Source organism: Anas platyrhynchos, chromosome 15 (assembly GCF_047663525.1).
Source record: "Anas platyrhynchos isolate ZD024472 breed Pekin duck chromosome 15, IASCAAS_PekinDuck_T2T, whole genome shotgun sequence".
Classification (NCBI taxonomy): Eukaryota; Metazoa; Chordata; class Aves; order Anseriformes; family Anatidae; genus Anas; species Anas platyrhynchos.
In genome coordinates, this window is record NC_092601.1 from 11,510,525 (window position 1) to 11,532,784 (window position 22,260).

At 47.5% G+C, this 22,260-nt stretch overlaps 1 protein-coding gene across 5 annotated transcripts in view; it reads right to left on the bottom strand.

The window, feature by feature from the left end:
* Positions 1 to 12,732, bottom strand: part of SYT17 (synaptotagmin 17) — a 45,657-nt gene extending 32,925 nt beyond the window's left edge. Inside the window, exons 1-5 of one of the 5 annotated variants that reach the window (XM_072024142.1) lie at positions 12,039 to 12,175; positions 9,342 to 9,359; positions 7,831 to 7,979; positions 2,715 to 2,863; positions 1,672 to 2,291 (exon numbers count right to left, since the gene is read on the bottom strand). In XM_072024142.1, coding sequence (XP_071880243.1) covers positions 1,672 to 2,291; positions 2,715 to 2,863; positions 7,831 to 7,979; positions 9,342 to 9,359; positions 12,039 to 12,053 — 951 coding nt within the window. In that variant the 5' untranslated portion in view covers positions 12,054 to 12,175. Of the gene's footprint in view, positions 1 to 1,671; positions 2,292 to 2,714; positions 2,864 to 7,830; positions 7,980 to 9,341; positions 9,365 to 12,038 lie in introns of all 5 variants that reach the window. The other 4 variants (XM_027468960.3, XM_027468961.3, XM_038186924.2 and 1 more) reach the window with 4 other exon arrangements.
* Positions 12,733 to 22,260: the final 9,528 nt, after the last annotated feature.

The window sequence follows — 22,260 nt, forward strand, 5'->3', positions numbered from 1 at the left end:
TGACTCCAGGTTACTAATAAAGAGATGCAGAATGCACAGACGTGTTTGTCATGCAAAGGCAAAGAAAAAAAAAAAAAGCAAGGCTGCATGGTATGAGTCACGAGAGGATAAGAGGAATGCAAAGAGACCTCTGTCCTCAGATATATCAATGCTGAGCCCATGATGAACCACCAATACCAAAAAGAAAAAAATAATCATGTGTATTCATGAATAAACATTTGGGAAAAAAGGTGGTGAGGGGAACCCAAGAATATCTGTTCTTGTTTATTTTCCTTATGCACGTTTGCCCCTGCCCCTCCAACCATCATGCAAAGCAGACCCCAGCACAGACACCAGGGAGCCCACAGTTTTCACTGGCACTCAATTTTCAGAGTTTTCCTTTTTGCATGAAAAAACGTCCTGGCTAATCTCATAATGCTACTGTTTCTACTCCAGCAAATCCAGCCAGCTCTCCTCTAGTTATCAAGGTCTTGCTTTTCTTCTCCCAGAGCTCTGAGGAAGCACAAAGCTCTCTCCAGTTGCTGTGCACCCAGAGCTGGGCAGAGACCTCACTGATTGCACACAAGCACTGCCTGGCTGGCTTTTCTTCCCACCAGCACCCGATGACAAGTTCCCACTCCAAATCATCCTCTCAGACCCACTATAAACCAGAGGCAAGGTCAATAATTTCTTCATCTCATCCAACACTTGTGGCTACGACACCCTTTTGTGGACACACAAAAATCAAAGGACCTGTGAATTGTCCGTGTTCACATGGGGTTTTTGATTCAGCAAAGGCTCTAAGGCCTAGAAAATGCACTCCCACAGCTGGTGACACACAGACAGGGGCAACCGTGTTAGACCAACCTTCAGCAATACTCCCATCCTCAGCACAAACAGGTAGGACACCCATGCCTAGCTCTTGGCTTAGCTTTTTACCTGGTCACTGCAGGTGATGGTGCTAAAAGCAAATCTGGTAGCTAAGGGCAGGTCCTGGTTGCAAAGCTCAGACCTCAGAGCTCCTTCCCTTGCTGCAGAGGAGGTGGCACTGCCCAGTGCCCTCTCTTGAGAGGACCCTCTGCACCCTTCTCCCATCCCACCCAGACCAAACTGCAGACCCAAACCTGCAAGCATGCAGCAGGCCATGTACATCAGATATAATCTGCGGCAAGTTTAATTTCCTTCAGGGACACAACACAAATAAAATTATCTTGCAATTTTTTGCTCTGGGATAGATTTGTCTTCCATATACCTTCTTTGCATCAGATCATTACTGAACTGGTGCCAGTGGTTCTCCATGTGTACAACCACAGGAGTGACCCAGCTGAGACAGTGTCACTGCAGCGTCTGGGAAGAGATGCAGGTCACTGCAGCGACAAGAAAGATCTTCCACAAGATGAAGATTTCCAAAGCAGTTTTGATTTGTTCTCATTAGAGCTGACATAGATCTTCTGTCATTCCACCTCCCCTGAATATGAAAGAAGGCAGCTCCTCTACCTCACTGCAAAACAGCTACAAGGGCAGTTACAGGCCCAACGTTATTTCAACCCAGCAGATGCTGTATTAACAAGATGATGATGACTAATCAGAAATAGTATCAACTGCCAACAAGCAAAGGAACTATATATACACACACACAAAAAAAAAAAAAAGTGAGAAAAAACGTGGCAATAATCTGATAAATTCTGTTACCTGAGAACTAGGAACAAGGGCTTTCCACCAGTGACCGCCTTTCACAAGGTCTACATCACTCAAGGGCATTGACACTTTGCCAATAACACAGTGGCGTGAGAATTTGTCAAAATCCACTACGGTTAAAAGCAGAGTTCTTCTCTGGGCTTCTAAAAATGGGATTTCAAATGTGTACCTCTCTTCAAACACTGGGTTCTGAGTTTTGCGCTTAACTCCGGTCTGCTTGGAGTTCTTCTGGTCTGGAAGCAGGCAGATCTTCACGTAGGGGTTGGAGTGAGCCATATCTTGCCTGGAGCCATCATACGAAATCGGGGGAGGCAGGTCCTTAGCCTCAATGACTCGCACTATTAGGTAATTATGCAACAGGTCATACTGAGTGCTGAAGTGCAGCATGCCCAGCTGGTACTTTGATAAGATTTCCTCATCTGTCAAGGAGTCCATATCATCGCTATTCGAGTCAAGAGAGTACAGTCTTGGTTCAAATTTTCTAAAATAGTCATCTGGGCTATAGGTTTTCCGCAGGATAGTTGGCTGAACTATTTCTTTCTTGGCTCCTATTATTCCAAACTCAATAGGTTTAATGTCAATTAATGGAGAACTTGGCCTCCTCGACTCTAAACCTAAATGAGAAAAATGCACAAAAATGATTATTAGAAACTCAGTTCATTACAGACCCAAGTCACATTGTGGCTCTTTGAGTTCAGCTATTCTGCATCTATGCAATGCCTCACACAGCAAACATTGCTAAGTGGGACTTTTCACCATTACATTTGCAAACAATTAACAGTACCCTTAGTTATGCTGCAGTGCAACCTCAACTACAATTTTTTCACCTTGTCTATTTTCACCATGCACATGCTTCAGCAAAAAAAACAGGGCTGACCCCTTCCATTGTGCTCCTATAGAGCTTGATGAGATTTTTATCAATGTACCTTCAACTCTGCTTGATTCCCTGTCTAAGAGATGAAAGAGCAGGCAATACACTCTGATTTTTATTTTTTTTCCCCACAAGAATTACATTAATGTTGGAAGGACGACCTTACTTGAAATCCGCCTGGTGAGGCTGTAAGTGGACCGTGATGCATCTGAAGACGACCGCCTTCTGTCAGGGGAAACATCCTGAAGAGTGGGAGGCAGTTCACTGATTGTATTATCAGAGTCTCCATCTTTGTCCTCATTTTGGCTGCTTATCCTGTTATAACGAGAGACCTTTAGGTGATTCAGCCCAGTAAAAGGACAATATACAGAATAAAAATGTATTCAGATATTCTGTGTCTAATCTTGTGTGCACATCCCTGGGTGCCGCAGGGTATCTCCTTCATATCTATTTGGCAAGCAAAAGGCTGAGCAACTGACTTCATGTCTATGTGAAAGGGAGATGCTTTATCTTTCTGCTTGCCTTTCAAACAAGAGCATCAGCACGAGCGTGTGACACAGGCTACAGAGGCACGTGTGACTTGGACCTCAATCAGCAATAGTAAATTCAGCTTTGAGGGGGGGAAAAAAAAAAAAAAGCCCTCATAACATGAGCTTATTGCTGTAAATCCAGAGCCACCCTTTGGAAGCATGGCCATCACCAGGAAATAACTAGCATGGGAGCCACCATGATGCTCAGACACCTGAATCCCTCTCTGAGTAAAATATTACTTTGCAATACAACAGTAAGGTTTCAAAACTCAGTAAGTAGGATTAATTAACAGCTATCTATTGACATCTTTTTAAGTAACTGGTTCCATAAACCAGAGGTGACTCTCAAAAGACAGGAATTTTACTGCCCAGTGGTCTTGGTGAGGGAGGAAAGGGACAGAGGGAAGTCAGCAGGATCTCACTAACAAAGTAAATGTCAGTGAGAGCTGTAGCATCCTTGAGAAGACTCAGTAGGAGACTGGGATCATAAAGAAGCCTGCATAAAATTCCTATCTCAGCTTAGTTTTCATCTATTAGAGCAGTTCAGTTAAACATCTCAACTTCTCACAGCTGCGGTGGTTTGCACCACTGGCCAGGGCCTCCCAGCTTTGTCTGGAAGAGCAAGAGCCAGCAGTAACCCAGCTGCACCTTCTGAGGTGAGCCACTGCTAGAAATCTGCAGGTGGAAATGAAATCAAGCAATGGTATGAGACATGTAAACCATCATGCTAAACTAATCCATGAGACAGAGTACTCAGAAAAATAGCAGCAGATCACAAGGAAAGCATCAGCGTGAAATGAGCAAAGCAAGGGGAACACTGCTTAAGCCTCGCTCCTGAGATTCACTCATCCTATGTTCATGGCCAGGTTGGGTATAAATGAAGTATGTTGAATCATTTGCTCTAGCAATCAGTGACTGAACTAGAGCAATAACAATGTTCTGGAAAAAAAAAAAAAAGAAGTTGGAAACTCATAGAAAAGCCCCCCTGAATATAAAATAGACTTAAACTAGAATTTCTTATTAAAATTCACAAAATTCCCATCAGGATCTAGCATACATGCAAATACTCACCAACCCAGACTCACACAACTCATCCACATCAAAAAATAAATCACGTCAAATCAAATCTAGGAATCAAAACAAAACCCTATATTAAAGAGGGCATGCAGTATTTGCACAATCCTGCAGCCCCTTAAAGGCAATCCAAACCATGCAGTTTGACATACAACCAGCACTAGGAACACAAATAGCTTTTTCATGCCCAAATGCAGGTCTGCAAATCATATGTAGCATTTGGACATCTTTGTGTTTGAGAAGCAAATGCACAAAATGAGGAGAAGGCAGGGTGAAAAGGGAATCAGGAAGAGAGGCATTAAAGATGTTCTACAATGGGTAAACGTAATAGTGAGTTAATAACGTACAGATGACCTTTAGTAAGGAAATTGCTACTGAGCCACAATAATTTTTCCTCAAATAAACTTTGGCTCTGGTTAAAGCAGCTCTGTTTCTGTTTAATCAGAGCCTTTGGGAAGAGGAGTCGCGTTCTGATTTCAATTTAATCTCACAGAGTGTGCAGCATTTATCTTTGGGTTTTTAGGGAGAATACTCCATAACAGGCAGTGCTGACAAACACCCTCCTTCCCAGCCCATTTTTGCCAGGACTGGGATGCAAGCACTCGTGAAATAAGCAGCAGCAGCTACCATGCATTCAGGTCAATACAATTAGCCTCAATTCAGTAAGATTTTATTTATTTATTTATTTATTAAGTTGCTACTGGAGGCTACTATAAAAAATTCAGGAAGTGAGAAAAATCAACAGCCTCCCAAGAGAAAAGATTTCAGCTTGCAGCTTTAGAGTCCCCTCCTGAGTTTCCAGGACATCAGGTGTCTCACAGCTGCCAAAGGGAAAACCTTTGGCAAAACACAAAGAACAAGCTATCAAGCATGGGCATTCAGGTGTTTGCTAAGTAGGCAAATGAAGACCATAAAATTAGTTCTTCCCTAGGGACTGAGTGGGGAAGTAGGGAAGGAACACACTGCACTCTCTATGTATCTGCATCCTGGGTGCATGAAGAAGTGGCAACAGTGAAAGATCTCAGCAGAAAACCTGGATCTGGTTGTTAAACACTTGCAGGCTGTGAGCAGGGAATACAATAGATTTGTTCCCAAATTCAATGCATGTATCTAAATGCAGAATAGTGTTATCCAATCCACCTTCCATTTGAGAGGTTTCCATTGAATCTAGAAGCCTTCTTTAAAAAACAAATTAAAAAAAAAAGTGTGTGTGTATCAATTAGCATACACGGATGTCTGAGCACTTTAAAAACACACCCATTAAACATGTTATGCTGAGACCAATTCCCAACCCCTGCTCTGCTCACACATCTAACCCCAGATATTGTCTCCTACCTCCAAAAACACATAAGGAGATTGAAAAGTGTAAGATTAACAAAATGAAAGTAAAAACCTTCAACTTGAGAGCTGTAAGCCAGACGAGGCTGCACAGCATCATTTCCACCTTAAATCCACATGCACAAACAGCGCAGCCCTCCTATTGATCTGCGAACAAAATACATCACTTCTGTCTCTTGCCTTTTACTCTCCCTTCCTCTTCATTTTCCAGACTCTTGCTTCTCTACAGTTATCTTCTCCCCTTTCCTCTCAGTTGCATCTCTTCAGCTCCTTTCTCACCTCCTCACTCCAGCCAGTTGGGGCTGCCTCACTGCTTTCCAGCAAGGTCACCCCAGAAGCTTAAAGCATCACCATCCTTCCTGGCAGCCCCCTGGGGTCCATCCCTGCTGGGGAGCAGGAGCCAGAAGCCTTCTTCAGCAAGCAGAGCCCTACAACAACGTGTGTCAACAGCCACGCTTAGAGATCACAAGATTTATAGTAGTAGCAGAGGAGATGGTGATTCAGTCATCCTAAGGCACGACAGCATCCATTGCCTCCACTCCAAGCACAATTACTTGGTTCCTGCCTGCCCTTCCCAGGCACTAGCTTTGGAAACTTGCCTCCTCTCATTGCTACAGCAGAAAAGAGAAGCCCTAATTGTACCAGGCTGCCTGAAGCTGAAAGGAAAGAGAGATGTGACACTAAAGGCACAGTCCTGGGACATGACCCAGGCTGGGGGCTCCTAAGTCCGTCAGTAAGTGCAGCATGAAGCATGATGCGGCTGAAGAACTGGGCTTTTTTTCCTAAGTGTGCTGCCTCCTGCTTTTGGTCACTGTAAGAAACTAACCACCGAGGCTTTCAGATGGACCGGGGGAAAATAATACAGGCTGGAGACAGCATTTTGTGAGTCCAAAGGTCACCGTGTTTTCAGCCTGCGGCAAAGTCCAGCTCATCCACAAAGTCACCACATGCCTGAGTTTTCAGGCCACAAGAGGAGCAGAGCCTCCATGCTGACAGTGCCTTGGAGGCAGACAGAGGAGCCAACAGCCCAAACCCATGGGGCCAGTAACCCCCCACCTGCCCGTTGTGTCCCTTCTGCTCCCCAGCCCAGCAGAGCAGCTCTGAAGCACCCTCTCACACCAAGCCTGGCTGCTTGTTCCCAGGTATGTAATTGTTTCTGCAGCAATCTTTCTACGTCCAATACTGCTACCTCATCACTGTGTTCTCTTGTGCCCAAATGCTTTCCTATTTAGCATTGATTTTGCTTCCATTTCCCACTAATTGCAGGTGAATCCATTTCTGGGCATGTATCAGACTCTTAAATACGCTGCTCCAAATTTAAAAACCACTCTAACACATCTCGAACATTTCTATTTTTATTGCTTCAGTATTAATTACCATCCTATTCTACCATGATTCAAGAAGGTATAGAGACAAGACTGTGATTTAAACATGAGACAACTTATTTCGTGCAGCCACAGCACGCAGACCTTCCAGACCTTACAGAGTGGGTGAAATTAACCGAGGGCCTTAGTGCCCAGGCACAACATCTCAGCAGCATGTGACGTGCTAAACAGGCAACTCCTGTGCCCTAGTTTCTGGACACGGTGAGGTTTAGCCATCTCCATCAAGTTCTCTGCCCTCACAGAAGACAGCCCGGCCCAGCAGACAGAGCCAGCACTAAAATCCAGGAGACCTCTATTTTCTTCCTGGTTTCACTAATGCCTCCACAGCCACCTCTGTGATTCCCCAAGGAGAGGGTGTAAAATGGGGAAGACATCACTGCCTTTCTTCAAAGCACCAGGTAAAGCCAAGAGTTGTCACTCTTGTTCTTTACTGATTCAAGAGGAAATCTTGAAAAGTACTAAGGTGACGTAAGAGATCAGGTCTTGCTAAATGAACCATCAGATGGATTTCCTCTTAGAACACGTAGGAGGTATTCCTTTCATCTTCCTAGGTTATGACCATCTTAATGCCAAAACAAGAAAATTTTCTGTAACAACCTCATCAGCATTTCAACTAAGCTAAAGTGTTCCAAAGGCTGAGCATGTGCAAAGTAGGACTTTGGAAGAAAAGTATTTTTAGATGCCAACTCAACATGCTATGCTAGCTTACAAGCTAACTTCTGTTTTACCTAGCAGAAAGTGTTCTCCAGATTCCCATTATTATTTGAGCTAATGGGACTGCTGTTTTTTTACCATTGAGTAGCCTACGCTCCCACCCTCAGCAGGAGACCCTTCCTTAGGGTATGGCATCCTCTGAACTCTGAAAGTCCTCTCACCATTTCGTATTAACTCTCCCACCGCAGCTGAACAGCCCTACCCTTCAGTTAGGGCTGTGAGATTGTGCATCTAAACTTACAGCCAGGCTGGAGTCTGAGCAGGAAAAGGTCCCAGGATTTCAACTTCATCTTCATTTGTTTGACAACAGCTACAGTCGAAACACTTCTGACAACAATTTCTACAAGTCCACCGGCACAGCAAGAGATCCGAGATCCTAGCGAGCAGACCCTGAAGCCATTGGAAAGTACAAGATTACAACCCATCAATAGCTATTGAAAAATAACATTCAGCTGTATTTATGTTTGTGTTTCTGCAACAGCACATATTTATTTATAAAGAACTATATTTATTCCCTCTATATCAACAGACAAGTGCTGTGCAGTTACTAGTCCAACTTCAGGGATGCCATAACAAGGCAGGAAAATAAGCGTTCATGGCAGGTACTTTCCCTCTGGTAGCGATGTATTATTACATAGGTTGGCAAAAGGGTGATTTGCAAAACACTATGGCGTAATGACATGCTGGAGTGGAATCATGCTCGTTCTACCACGCACATCAACAAACTAATAGATAGGCAAATGTATAACAAAAGGAATTTAAACCAGAAGGTAAGTGAAAGCCCCAACTTAATTCTGCAAGAGTCTATTTAATTTGAAAAGCTTAACATAGCAACATGAATACATTCCATCCCTGTAGATACATCAGCATGTAATATTCATATGATCCATTCGCATACAGCATTACAGCCCAACAAATTCACCGCCAAAATGGATTAGCAAAAGCATACTGTCCGCATTCCTCCCCTCTGCTAGGACGATTAACTTAATGAAGAACCTACAATGATTATTTTTTTAAAGTTACTTATCCTAAAAAGTATTTCATTTCTGAGGTTTCCATGGTGGCACCAGGAGCATTTCCTGTAGCAGCGCTCCTCTGCTTTCACAAACCCGTCACATGCCCCATCAGAGGGAGGACAGATAATGCACCATGCCCACACCATCCCTGCAGCCTTCCTCCCGCTTCAAAGCTCTGCTTGCTTCAAGTGGAGCAGAAAGCCCAAACTGAGGCCATCTCCCACCCATGGCAGCTCCCATTCTGCAGTAAGAGGCCTTACTGAGCAGCACCGGGCCACTGCCAGTGAAGGGCATCGCTCTGTGGTCCTGGAGGACACACAGCTGCGAGAGCACTGCACGTCCCCATCCAGAGTGGAATCACTTTACAATTGTATGGGAACTTGGAAAGTTCATTAGAAGCTGAAGAAATGAAGCACGTGAGCGTTTCTCCACAGATATCCCCCAAAAGTACTTGGTACAAGGGCGCTATCACACTGCAAAAAGGATGTGATTTCTCTTGGGAATGCAGGTCTGCAGAGAAGACTCCACAGGAACATCTTTCAAGCTTCAGTAAAACAGTTTTTCCATAAACAAAATCTGAGCCTTGCAAAAAGTAAAGTAAATTAAAAATTACCAGCCCTGAATGTGGTGCATTACTTATATCTAGGACATCAGTAAAGAGTCAGAAAATACGAGACAATCCCCTCAGGATGGAGCGAGGAGACAGAGCAGAGAGTGAATCATCAGATTAACTCACCTCATTTATTGGTTCCAACTGTCCTTTTAGACATCCATGATGAAGCAAAGGGGAACAAAATGAAAGAGACAAAAACAGGTTAGCAATGCTCAAATAACTTCAAATGTTCTGCCATGGTGTGCCCCAGACTGGGACAGGCTTTTATTTCTGGCAGGACGGTCAACATTCGGCAGAGGCAAGGTCTCCTGGGCAGGCATCGGCTTCTACTGCTTCCAGCCCTGTCCCGCTAAGCTCCCTCTGCTTCCCGAGGAGTGAAACTCCCAAATCCATCCCGAAGCACAAAAATCCTGCTCAGTGCCACCTTGCTAAAGGGCTATCATGTGCGACCACTTTGCTTTTTCCTAATAACCTGTCTCTAATTGCAGCCGACAGCGAACCGCATCCAAACGTTGCAGTTACACGCCGCGGTGGAAAAGGCTTTCATCCAGATCCTGCCCTTATCAACAGAGCTTCAAGGGCAGCTCATTAGAGGCAGCATTTCTAGGAGCGCCTCTCCGTTGTGCACGCATCACTCGAGGTAGCCGGGCTTCTTCAGCCTCAGCCTCCGACTTGACTCGGAGGAGAGAAGACCCGAAGTCAAGTGCTCAAAGCCTGCGTCGTGCACTCCAGCTTGAACACTTGCACTGCAACCACTTCCCTGAAGGCACAGAGAAAATCTACAGCAAAGGAAGAAATTATCGCAATCCAGTGTTTTAATCACGAAGCCATCCTTGCAACATTATACCTACCTTGCTTCAGTTACAACTGGAGATTTAGCAGCATTTCATGTGCCTGCTGAAATGCTTTTCCTACCTGTCTCTCTGCTAATGATTAAGAGTTTTTTAATTGTGCTGGCTGTCCTTCTGTAAAAGGGAAGCACTTAAAAAAAAAAAGCAGCAAAACCAAAACTCCTCTTCCCTACCCATCCATGTGTACAAAGCTATGCTCAGGGACAATATGGACAAGAGACGGCTTCTATGAAGAAGCCAGGATGCCTAAGATGAGTTCAGATCCAAGATCACTTCCACGGGCTGCCCTCCAGCACAAGCCTCCCTTCCAAACTTCTCCAAAACCAGTGCCTGGCAGGAAGGCTGCAACTCGTTTGCAACAGAAATTAGAGACTGAAAACGCTGCAGTGCAATGTGACGAGAGCGATTAGATACCCGCGGACCAACTGGTTAAGGAAATCTTGAATGGTTTAAAGGGCTCATCAGTCCTTATTAATGCGAACTTGCAGCCAAGGTGCCGCAGCCAAAGCGGCGGCGGTTTAGCGAAGCTGCAACAAGAATATTTAAATTGCTGTAAAATGAACCTGCTGGATTCCTGCCACGCAATCAAACGCCGTAGCACGCACCGTGCAAAAGAGGTGGTATTTCTGAGCAGCCCGTGGGGACTTGAGGCAGGCTGGTGTCACACAGCCGTGCTGGAGGCCACCACCGGCCACCAGTTAAGGGTGAATGCTCGCGTGTGTCACCAAGCCACAGAGCACAAGTGCCACAGGCAACATAACAGTGACTCTGTGACCACCCCGAAATCTCCACCAGGAGAGGGGAGGGCAGAAATAACAAGAGCTAGGCATTACTGTGCAAACGGGCAGCCAAGTCAGCAGTGCCATGCAGGGTATAAGGGCAGGGACCCATGAAAGGAAAGCAAACAGGAGCAGCTGCGTGCATCCACCTGGGTGGCACGGGGCAGGAGGTGGGTGCTGGGGAAGGGCAGAGGCTTGCAGAAGGATGTGACAGAAGGCAGTAGGGGGCCGGCACCCCCAGCAGCACCCACGGGAGGGAAATCTGCTCCAAGGCAGCACTCAGAGCAGGGTTAAGGCACACGGTGGCATCCCCCAGTGATGCTGGGATGGGGTCTCCATCAGTGATGGCTGTGTTGTGCCCCTCCTGTGGCACCCAGCACGGCAGTGTGGGGACAACAAGGTCCCCCCAGCCCCACCACCCCAACACCACAGCCTGGGGACAAGGGGGTGACCACCGCGAGCACCAGCCCAGGGGTGCTGCCGGGGTGGTCCCCAAGACCCCTGCTCCACAGGGGGATGGCAGGGGGGGGGAATGGTCACAGATGGTGGGGGACAGCGGGGGGCTCTAACAGAGCTCCAGCTCCTGGACGTCTCATCCAGCTGGAAACGCTCTGCTCATCTTTAAATTGGGGGTGCAGCCTCCGGAGCCACAGAGATTGAAAAACAAGCGGCTGGAAACTGCAGGGCCGGAGGGACAAAATCGCTCCGGATTTTACAAAAACCGCCCCAATTCAGTCCAGCCTTACCGGGGGCTCGGGCTGGCCGCAGCCGGGGGCGCTCGTTTTCCCCCTTCTTCCCCAGCCTCTACCGCTCCATGCCCAGGCTGGGGGGCTCCCAAAGTCACCGTCACCCCCCGGGTTTCCTGCGGGCTTCGGCAGCCCCCTCTGGCTCAAGGCACCCAGTCCTCGGGGGGGGGGTCTCCCGCAGCCGGAGCCACCCCGCTCCTACGGACGGACAGAGCGGGGCTGTCTGCGATGTCCGGAGCACCACGAAAAGCCGGGGTCTCGCTGCCAGCCCCCCGCCCTCCTTGCCCGGAGCCCCCAGAAGTTCCCCCAAAGTTGCGCGCACCCAGCGCGCTGCGCCCCAGCCCCGCAGACGGCGCCTACAGCGCACGGAGACCCCCCCTTTGCCCCCTCCCAGACCCCCTCCAGGCCGGATTCTCCCCCTCAGCACCTTGGCTCCGCACCCACCTGGATGTACGCCATCTTCCGCGGGGCTCCGCTGCGCCGCGCTGCGCCCCCCGGCACGGCACGGCACGGCACGGCACCGCCCCGGGCGGGGAGGGGGCGGCCACGAAGGCACCGCGGGGCTGGGGGGCGCCGTCAGGGCGGGGAGAGCCGCCACCGAGGCCCCCCCATCCCCAGCTCGTCGGGAAAATGCGAGGGGGCTTCGTGCTCTGAGGGGGGGGGAGCCGGCGGGCGGCCACCCGGCACGGCTCGGCACGGCTCGGCGCTGCCCGCGGGTGCAACAGGTCCGCCGCAGCACGGGCAAACACTGACCTCCAGAGGGCCCGGCGTGGAAATTCAGGGCTGGGAAGCCCTCCTCGGCCCCCGGGGGGACGCTCGGGAGAAGCCCAGGGATGTAAGTGTGGAGCTGGCGAGGCCGCGCTGGGTAACGCGGTTGTTGCGCCTGTGCTTTCCCCCGAGGAGCTGACGGTAAGAGATGTCCTAAACGCACCTGAGCTGTGACAGGGACGCGGTTGTTGCAGGAGGTTAAGTGCACGGAGTTATAGCACGTACGCTCGCGTCTCCCCGGGTGAGGAGGAGCTGGAGGAAGGTGCCCACAGTCCCTGCTGAGCATCGCTGCTTGGCTTCGTGCCCACCTGCTGAGAGGTCAGCCCCCAGGCTGAACAGGGGGCATGGGATGCAGCCCAGTGGTGGGACCTCTCGGGCAAACCCCACCGAGCAGGTGGCTGGGTCTGGGTAGCATTTAAAGGGAGCTCAGTTAGGGAAGCGGCCCATTTTGAGGTCAATCTCCCAAAAATGAAATCTCAGGAAAGGTGGAGATATGGGGCTGTTCCTCTTCAGCACTGCCTTGGCAGCACACAAATTACAGCTTCCCTACACGCCGCCCTAAATGAAGGCTCCTGCCCACAGCCTTGGAGGAAATTCTGTGGCTGGCACCTTCCCAGCCCGCGGGTTTCCGCAAAAGCCTGCACAAAGCCAACGCTCGTGCTGTTGGAGCAGAGTGCCCGTATCCACGTGCCGCTCCTTGGGGAGATGCACTGCTGCCCACCAGGCAGGGGCTCGTAGCCGTCCTGCTGCCAGCTCACAAATACATACCTTAAATGGGAAACAGCCTCCCAGACGGAGATTTTCTGACAGATCCTGGCCCCAAGCTCTGGAGGGGACCAGAACTACTGAAGCCTTGCATGAGAAATTGCAATGCAGCACCCTCCTGCTGTCCTTCCCTGAGCAAAGGCATGTGTTGAGAGGAGAAGAAAACCCATCTTGTACCCAACGTGTTCGCCATGCGATGAAGAAGGGGCCTGGTTTGTGCAGTACCAATGAAAGATGAAGGGCACTTTGTTGGCCAGCCTCGAGCACACTGCTCCGAGCAAAGCACAGACGCAGCAAGGCCAGAGGTTTGCAGCCCAGCCCAGCTGAGCATTTGGAAGCTGCAGGCTCCTAGGCGCCTCCCTGCTGCCCAGCACCCCAATGTGTTGCACCATAGAATGGTGAGAGGTAAAAGCATGCTGCTCTGCAGAACAGAGTAGGCAGAGTTTCAAATGCTGGCCAGCCTAAAAACACGAGTCACTACTGCTCCTTGTGGCAGCGAGCGGGTCTGGGGGACTTGGAAGGCTCTCGCCCCACTGATCTCATTTAACGGCCCGTTTAAGTTCTCACTGAATTCAATGAAAAACTCCCATTGACTTCCGTGGGAAGGGTGGGAAGGGCCTTACTCCCAGTTAAAAACATAAATTCTCTTTTTCCCCAGGGAGAGCAGCTACTGCTGTAGAAGATCTACCACAGCGGAGATAAGCAAGACAAAAACTGTAATACTTTGTTTCAGGCAGTTTTGAGCATATGATTAAACCGTGGTACAAGCTGTTTGTCAATTTGCGCTCTTGGATTCTTTGTCATTCCACAGCCTCTTTCCAAGTGCCAGTGTTTAAAATGTCAGTCTTTACTTTGAATATCACTGCTCTTTTCATCTTGACTCACCACCGCCTTAATGCAGCTTGCAATAAGCAAGCACATGGATTTTTTTTCATGTTACAATGTAGTAGAGGCTTAAACTTTTAAGACAGATTTTTTTTTTTTGACTCTTTAAAGCCATAATGCTGTGAGTCACAAAAACTATGTCACACTTCGCTATACAAACACGCACACCTTTGTACTTACTCCTTTGACAACATAAAGGAGAGAGGAAGACCCAATGCCACGGCCATCCTCCCTCACAGACCGGAGCTCGCTGTGGTGTACCTGGCACGTCCACAGATCAGTGCTCTTCTTCCTCCTGAGGCAACAGGCTCTTTGGCTGGCACACATAAGCATCATGAACCCAAAAAGGAGAGCAAAAGAATGAAGTTTACATGAGGTTTCACTAATGCTATTGATTGTTACGGTGAATGAATTCACGTGCTTTAGTAGCAGACTAGTACAAAACCACAAGATAGATGTGCCGCCACTGCACGCTCATACATATACATGCATTCAGGTGCCTTTTATGCTGTCACATGAAGGCTTTTAGATTACATTCTCTCAGCAAATATATTCAATAGGCAAACACTGCTCTAACCCAAAGAATCTGATGGATTCAGAACAGCAGACAGGTGGTTATTGTAAAATCTAATTTCAAATCTGCATATGGCTGATGCTCTGATTAAGCTCTGCTTCTACAGCATTCAGAATAAACAGACCCATTTGACATGATGACAACATAACCTTTGGATGTCCTTTGCTGTGCACACTCTGTGTCTGATAAGACACATTCCATGCTTCCCACATGCAGTGGCTGCAATGCAGATGGTGAGGCTTACAAATGCAAGATTTCAACACAGAAAACAATGTAATTAACACCGTGTTCACAGATTTTTTTTATGATAGATTTCTCTTCTTACTTGTATTAATACACAATGGGAATAGCATCAGCTACATCCAGAGGATGCACTTGAATCACTACAACCAGCCCAGCAAATAGCAAAAACTACCTCCAGCATAGGAAATGAGTTCAGCAGCTTCTCAGGCAAACCAAAATCAGGACTAGCAGTATTCAGAGAGCCATGTCTGCATGTGTGCTGCCAGCCCTAGTCAAAGACTTTCAGCTACTTCATGCCTCTAAGTTAACAGAGAAGAGCATCACTCAGAAAAAGCAGAGGAAGGAAGGAAAGGAAAGAAGTCTGAGGGCTACTTCTAAGGATTTTCATCTGAATCCTGCTAAAGCAATTGGCACCGCTTCCTGCTGCAACAGGGAAAGTGAGGAGAAAAGTGGCACTGCAAGATAAGATGAGATGTCTTACTCTGCTGTTCATACGCCAGGTCCTTATCATCATTGCTTGAGCCTGCTGGAATAGCCAGCTACCACTCTGCCTAAAAATAAGACCCTTATCTCCAGAAGTTTTTTATAAATGGCAAGCCATGGTAGCTGGTGCTTCCCTGTTGCTGTTGGCAGCCCACAAAAGCCTAGATGCTCCTTTGATTGCAGGATTAGCTTTGTTCCCCTACAGCACCATCCCTCTAAAGGCATCTGAGGTTCACTCTTCCAGAGCCTTCTTTAGCAACAAGTTTGTCTCCTTGTGGTTTTCATGGAAGCACAGCTTCCCTCTGTGGTTTTCAAGGCCTTTTTTCTGCCTTGGTGTTTGTACTCTGATCAGGCATGAGATTTCATTACAAAAGCTCTGGACCACCAGGTGCAGGACTGTCCCCTGCGACCTGCACCCAGCAGAGACAGAGAGCACTGCTAGTGGCATGGCAGGGATTGATGCAGACATTGAGCAGTGAAGTGGCGCACAGCAGGGAACACAAGTGGGCAAGTACCTCTACTGGGGAGCGCAAGCCAGGCTCTGAAAAGCAGATCTGCTCCAGCTGCCAAGGTAGAAAGCAGCAAGCTGCTCACTTACTCTGCCCTCAGCTGTGTCCCAGCAGAGACTGGACCTGCCTGCCGCGTTAAAGCCCACTGACTGCGAGCCTAAACTGTTCTTTGTATTTCATCACACTCCCCTCCTCCTTTTGTGCAACGTTTCTAAGCTCTTGGCCCCTTCTGGCTCGGCACTACCTGCCCCAGGATCTTTCTCCTGTCACATCTCCTACAGCTCGTGCTCTTCCTGGCCTGCTGCTGTGCCCTCAAAGCACTCCTCTGCCTTCCCCCACAAACAGCCTCTGCTGATTCTGCATTTTCTGCGGCGCAGCTGGGTTATTAACCAGCCACCTGGCAATTCCCTAATTGGCAATACCGGTAAAAGCACATTTTTCTCTTTTCTTAAGTCTCCAGACAAAGTGGGTAAATTTGATCTAAAATACTCAAATCCTCTTTGCCTCACATAATTTACAATGTCCTAGCTCATGCCACAGAAGTTACAGCTATTGTCTTGCACTCACACATTTTCTAGTGTGTCTTACATACATTCTGGCAGGGAACCGAATGACGCAGCATAATCTCCTCAAGCTATTTCTATAGTAAACACTGATAAAAAAAAAAAAAAAAAAAAAACACAGCCAAAGGGCACACAGCCTTCCTTCCCCTGAGGAAGCAGGCAGCACATATTATTTTATGAAGCCCTGGGATACAAGCTCTGCCTCAGAAGGAGCCCGTCACCACCGGGTTAAGTTGTGTTCGGTCCCATGGCGCTGCCCGCAGCCTGGTCCCCTCAGAGCGCAGCCCTCGGTGGTTTTTGGCTCCTGCAGTAGCCACTAGGCCCGAACCAAGTGTGCCAGCCAGAAGTGCTGAAGGCAAACATAAGTGCTAAGTCACACGTGTAAATATGAATTCAAGGCCACATTCTTTCACCTGCCTGATTTCGCAGTAAGGACAGGACCGTCGCAGCCTGGCCAACCTGCTGCCTTGGTGCAGCCACGGCAGCGCGAGCGTCCCATTGAGAAGGCAAAGCGCTGCCAGGCTCTTCTGCTTGGAACTCACTCCCTGCGTTTAGGCCAAAAACGCTTGGATACAGAGTATGAAAAAAGCCTGGGGTATTTTCAGACTTCCGAGGAGAGAATGCTGTATTTAAAGGAAGTTCAGTTTTACAGTTGCTTTTATAATCCGTTTTGTTTACAATTGGTTTATTCAAGCTGCATGGCTGCAGAGTTAGCTGCTAGATTTCTTTTCCAAGCTCCCATTTCTAACTGTTTGCAGACACAGGACAGAGCTATTTTTGTAATATAAATCATTAGAGGGAGAATATCTCACAGTCCCCACTGAAGCAAATTCCTAAGGAAGTGAAATCTATTTTTATACAAAAATTCTATTTAGTGTTTATTTTAATACAATGACTGAGAAGCAAGCACCATTGGCCTTTCTGAAGCAGAGCAGCAGTGTCCCCGCTTGCTGGCAGCACAAGGGACATGCTGCCAGCCCGAGGGAGCTGCAGAGCTGGGCTCCCTACCCCTTGGACACAGCACAGCACTGGTGAGAGGGGCAGAGCAAACGGGGAGCTGAACCAAAGTCCCAGGGTTGTACACCTTTAGAGAGGAAGATGCTCAAGATAAGTCAAGTCTTAAAAGTGAGAGTATCTTCTACAACAGCCAAGATGTGTAATTTTATAGAATAAGGCAAACTCGGTCTCTCATGCACTCAAGGTCATCTCTCTGGGACTCAACAATAAAATTGTAAGACGAATGCTGAGAGTTTGAGTTACACTAAAAATTCACAGAGGACTTATTCTAGAAAAACAGTTTCATCCCCTGCAAGTTCTTTCATATAACTGTGCTGTGACTCTTCCTATTTGATTCACACTAATAAATCACATCTTAAAATATTTGTTTCCTAATCACATGAACACTAAAAACCGTATCAAACCTAACAGAGGAGGGGGAGGAATTGGCATCTACAGCTTTCCCCTTTCCAACAGCGGCCTAGAGATGCAAGTTAGCACAGAAACAGATGTGGTCAAATGCAGTTTCTTCAACTAAATCAGCAAGGCTTTTTAACTGAGCCCCAGGGCTGTACAGCTGTAAAATGCAGCAAAAATTATCCAGTAACATTTAAATACGGCTGCTAAGAGAAAAGCTTTTAAGTTATGAAGCAAATGACCAAAACAGAAGAAAAGAGATTGCTTAAGGGCTTAGGAAAAAAAACAAAATCAACAGCAATGAAACCAGCTTCTGAGCCGCGAAGGAAGAGCTATAGAGATGAGTTTAGGATCATTTAGTTGCAAATACTAAATCATCATTTGTAAAAACATGCCTGTGTCTTCTTCACAATTCAACAGGTTCAAAAGGGCAGGACTGTTTTTATTGCAAAAGGCTCCTTTTACAATCATCCTGTCACACCAGCAGAGACCATTACATCTGGTTTTCCCATCTCATTAAGCAGATGTGCAAATACTGTATCACACAGTAGACCTTAACTTGGTGGGTTAAAGGGGTAATTTGTATTCTAAAGCACTGCAATGCTGTGGTTAAGAAATACATGGAATTACTGAATATTTCTGGCTTGGAAGGATCTTGGTTTCATCCATCTTTTTCTGTTATTCAGTTCTTTCTCCTTATACCCCCTTCCTAGGAGTATTCCTGCAGTGTTTTTACTAGAACATAGCTTAGCTGATGAGGAAGGCTTCAGTCCAGCTACAGGGAACCAGCAGAAACAAACCAAGCCCCTTCTGAACTAAAGTTTCCTTCTCATGAGGAATCTCTTCTCTGGACATAAATGGAAGCCAAAATCACCATGCAGAGGAACACGCTGTGCTCATTGCAGACCAGATTCAGACCCATACTTTGAAAGGAAACCTGTCTTCATTACAGACTGAGCCAACATCATATACAACAGTCTGCTAAAACCCAGGTCATAAAATATGTCCTTGCTGCTGGGTGTCTGGCTGCAGATACCTGTTTTAAGGATTAGACAGTAGCACTTTTGATCTTGGTTTTGGCCCCTGCATTACATAGGCAGCAGCACACCTCGTTCCTCCTCCCATCTGGGACTCTGCAGCTGATGAAGGGATGCTGTTGGGAAAGATGTCTGATGCTGAGGGACTGTCCTGGCTCCGTGCAGGCACGGGCTGGGCCCCATCTACCATCCCATCCTGTCATGCCAATATTTCAAACACTATCACCTGCCATCAAGGATGACTGATTGCATGCCCCACTGCCCTCAGAAGGGCACTTTATGGGAGCCATGTATTGCACCAGCCCTAGGGCACAACGCTTGCTTGTCTCCCTCCCTGCAGCATCTCTTCTACAGTGTTGAACTGGGGACCTAAGTAGCAGCACAAATCAATTTCCAAGAAGGAAAAAAAAATTAATCCTATCTCATCCTGACCTCCTCCCCTGCTGGAAGAAACGTAGCGACTGTAGGCAGAGCATGGTCACCATCTTGTCTCTCCTCTGGGATGCCATTAAAAGGTTATGAAAATACTGTGCGGGAGGGAGAAGGGAGTTATTTTCTGCTCCCCTCTCTGCAAGGGCCTGCCTCCTCCACAAGTCCTGACCCATCACGGAGGGGGAAAACTGCTGAAAACCAACTCCAGTGACTCTCAAGGAGCAAAGGCATGCCAGGGCAGCAGATCACTTGTGAGCCTGTATTCAATCAGAGCACTGTGCTACCCACCCAAAATTAATTTTCTGTGCCACTCGCATGCTTCTAGCACAACATCGCACTGTCTGTGTGTGTGCTGTCACCCACTTATGTATGAGGGGACCAGGGAGCAGAGCAGGAGAATGTCAAGGGCAGCTGTGTTTGCCAACCACTGAGAGCAAGAATTTTTATTCAAATAAAATACCAGTGCACTTGTAGATACTATGCACGAGTAGCTACTCCAGTGATGGTCTAACAAACAGATACTCAAACTGTCGGGCTCCTAGAGCCCTTGGATATGAAAGTCTCGTTATAAGTGTTATTATCGACCAAAAAGGTGAACTTTGCCTCTGAAGCAGCCCTTCCTCAGGCAGCAGGTGGCAGAGCTGGGGGAACAATGCTTTCACCAGGTGACATTTCAGATGGCAGGGAGCAGCTCAGACCACAATCTTCTTCTACAAAAGCGACAACCCTTGACAGCTTTGGCTGAAGAAGTTTGTGCAAATCACAGGCAGCTCTCAGAAGCGCTGCCACTTTCCCTGGCAAGGGCAGACTCTTCTGGTGACAGCTGGGTTAGCTGCAGCTTGCTCCAAAGTGATGCACCTGCCTCCTCCTTGCAGCAAAGCTGCTGCTGCCCCTGCATTCCCCTTTATCTCGCCATCTCCCCTCTAGCTTATCTACATGGATATTTCTGTTGTCACTCTGAGTTGGATACTAATTTCATCCCACAGCATCTCATTATAATTAGCTCTTAATTGCCACTAAACAAAGAGATCATTTTGGAAGTCTGTAACAATCTTCCTTGAAGAATTATTTGAGCATTGAACGCTAATTATGTGCCCCATATGCCCCTGTAAACATTGTGGATAATGAGAACTATTTCAAGAGGAAAATTTAAAGTGCTGTTACTCACACAAGCTCTGGAGGCCTGCGTCATCTCCGTGGCTCTCAGGTGAGCATGGGCTGCAGTGTGAGCCCGCAGACCTCGCCCAGAGCAATGTGTTGGTCTCTTGGAGACCTCGTAGTGTTTGCAAGGCATAGACCACACCAGTCAGGGTGTTTTGTGACCAGCCTCCCTTCCTCTGATGCCCACCATGTCTTTATACTGAAAGCATGAACATTTCAAGGAGCACCTGTAAAACACAAGGGGTAAACACCACGGGCAGTTGCACTGCCCTTATGGCATTGCTGCTGCTGTTGCAATTGGCACTCTCAGCCAGGTAAAAGCATGCAGAAAATCCTGAAGACTTGGCACTTCAGGGCAAGCAGCCACTCAAGGAGCAAAGAGAGAAGCAGACTGTCAGAAGAACCTCGACATCATCCTTTGGCAGATACAAAAGCTTTGTCTAAGACTTGCTTTGTTCCTGAACAAGTTAAACTCCTGCAAGATTTGAAAACCAACCGGATGCAATTTGACAAATTCCTACCAAGAACCACTGCCTTTTCCAGGCAGGAATTACAACAAAGTGCCAATCAGCTTTATTTAGTCACCTACCTACCGCAGCAACAGCGAGATGGCACAGAGAGGAGACTGGTACTATTTTGCTCTGCCTCACATTCCCCATGCCTCTTAAACCAGTCACCCTACGAAGAGCTGGTTTAATGTGTGGTTGTAGATCTCTGGAAAATACCACACTGAAATAAAAGTACAGACTTGGGTTTACGGTTTGTCAGAGTCTACTGATGTGCTCTTCTTTCCCCCCAACCAATCCTTTAAAAAAAAAAAAATAATAATAATAAAAAAAATCAGGAGCTTTTGTTAGTTTTGTTAGGGTCCGGATGGTTGGTGAGCTCAGATAGCTTCTGGGAAAATGCTTCCAGGCTCTGCACAGAAATACTTTTTGGAGAAGTGCCCATGATTCAGAATCCTGATGACTAGCAAGTTTCTCCTTTTTCAATTGCACTTAAACAAGCCTTCAATGGTTTAAGACAAAATAAAGTGCTCCAAAGCCACACTACCAAAACAGCCCCCTCTGGCCACCCCTTCGGCAGCAGCCCATCTGCCAGCGGATGGACCTGGCACTGAGCTGCATGAACAGCACAAGGAACACCCTGGGAAGCACCTCCCTGGAGAAGCCAACCCTACACAACCTATTTAATACCCAGTGGAAGTCTGTAACATGCCTGTTAATACACTGGTGCTTAAACCCATGAATGTGGTGCTAGGGGGTGAACTTCCAAGAAGCCTTAAGAATATATTCCTAAATGTATTGTACAGCGCAGAGAAGTCCTTTGCAACAGAAATAGAGGAATGACTCATTTCCTCCGTAGCTGCTGCTCCAGCGCTCCACTTGCACAGGAAGCAGAGCAGTTACCTATGCCGTGCCGGCAGGAATGAGCAAACTCCAGAGCAGTTTTCAGCATGTACAAAAATACCTGAAAGGCCTAAATTTCAACAGGTGCTTGTGTTCTAAAAAAATGTTATCCCAGATGATAACGTGGGGTAGAGAGGAGGTAGATTAGCAAACAGTTCCCGAGGACTCCCTCCCTCGACAGGAGTACTGTGTTTCAGTGGCTTCGTTCCGCAGAGTAAAACACGGGAACCCAGAGCTGGGAGTTGCCTTCTCCCTCGCCCTGCAGCACGTTTGGTAAGCAGGCTGGGGTGCCAGCGATTTCAGCTCAAAGTTTCTATTCTCCCCGACTTGAAACTGGAAAGCAGTGGACTAAAATAGAAGTGGAAAAATAGTCCATCCTGTCACGTTTTGCTGTTCTTCCTCTGTGTCTTCAGCCAGAGGGTTT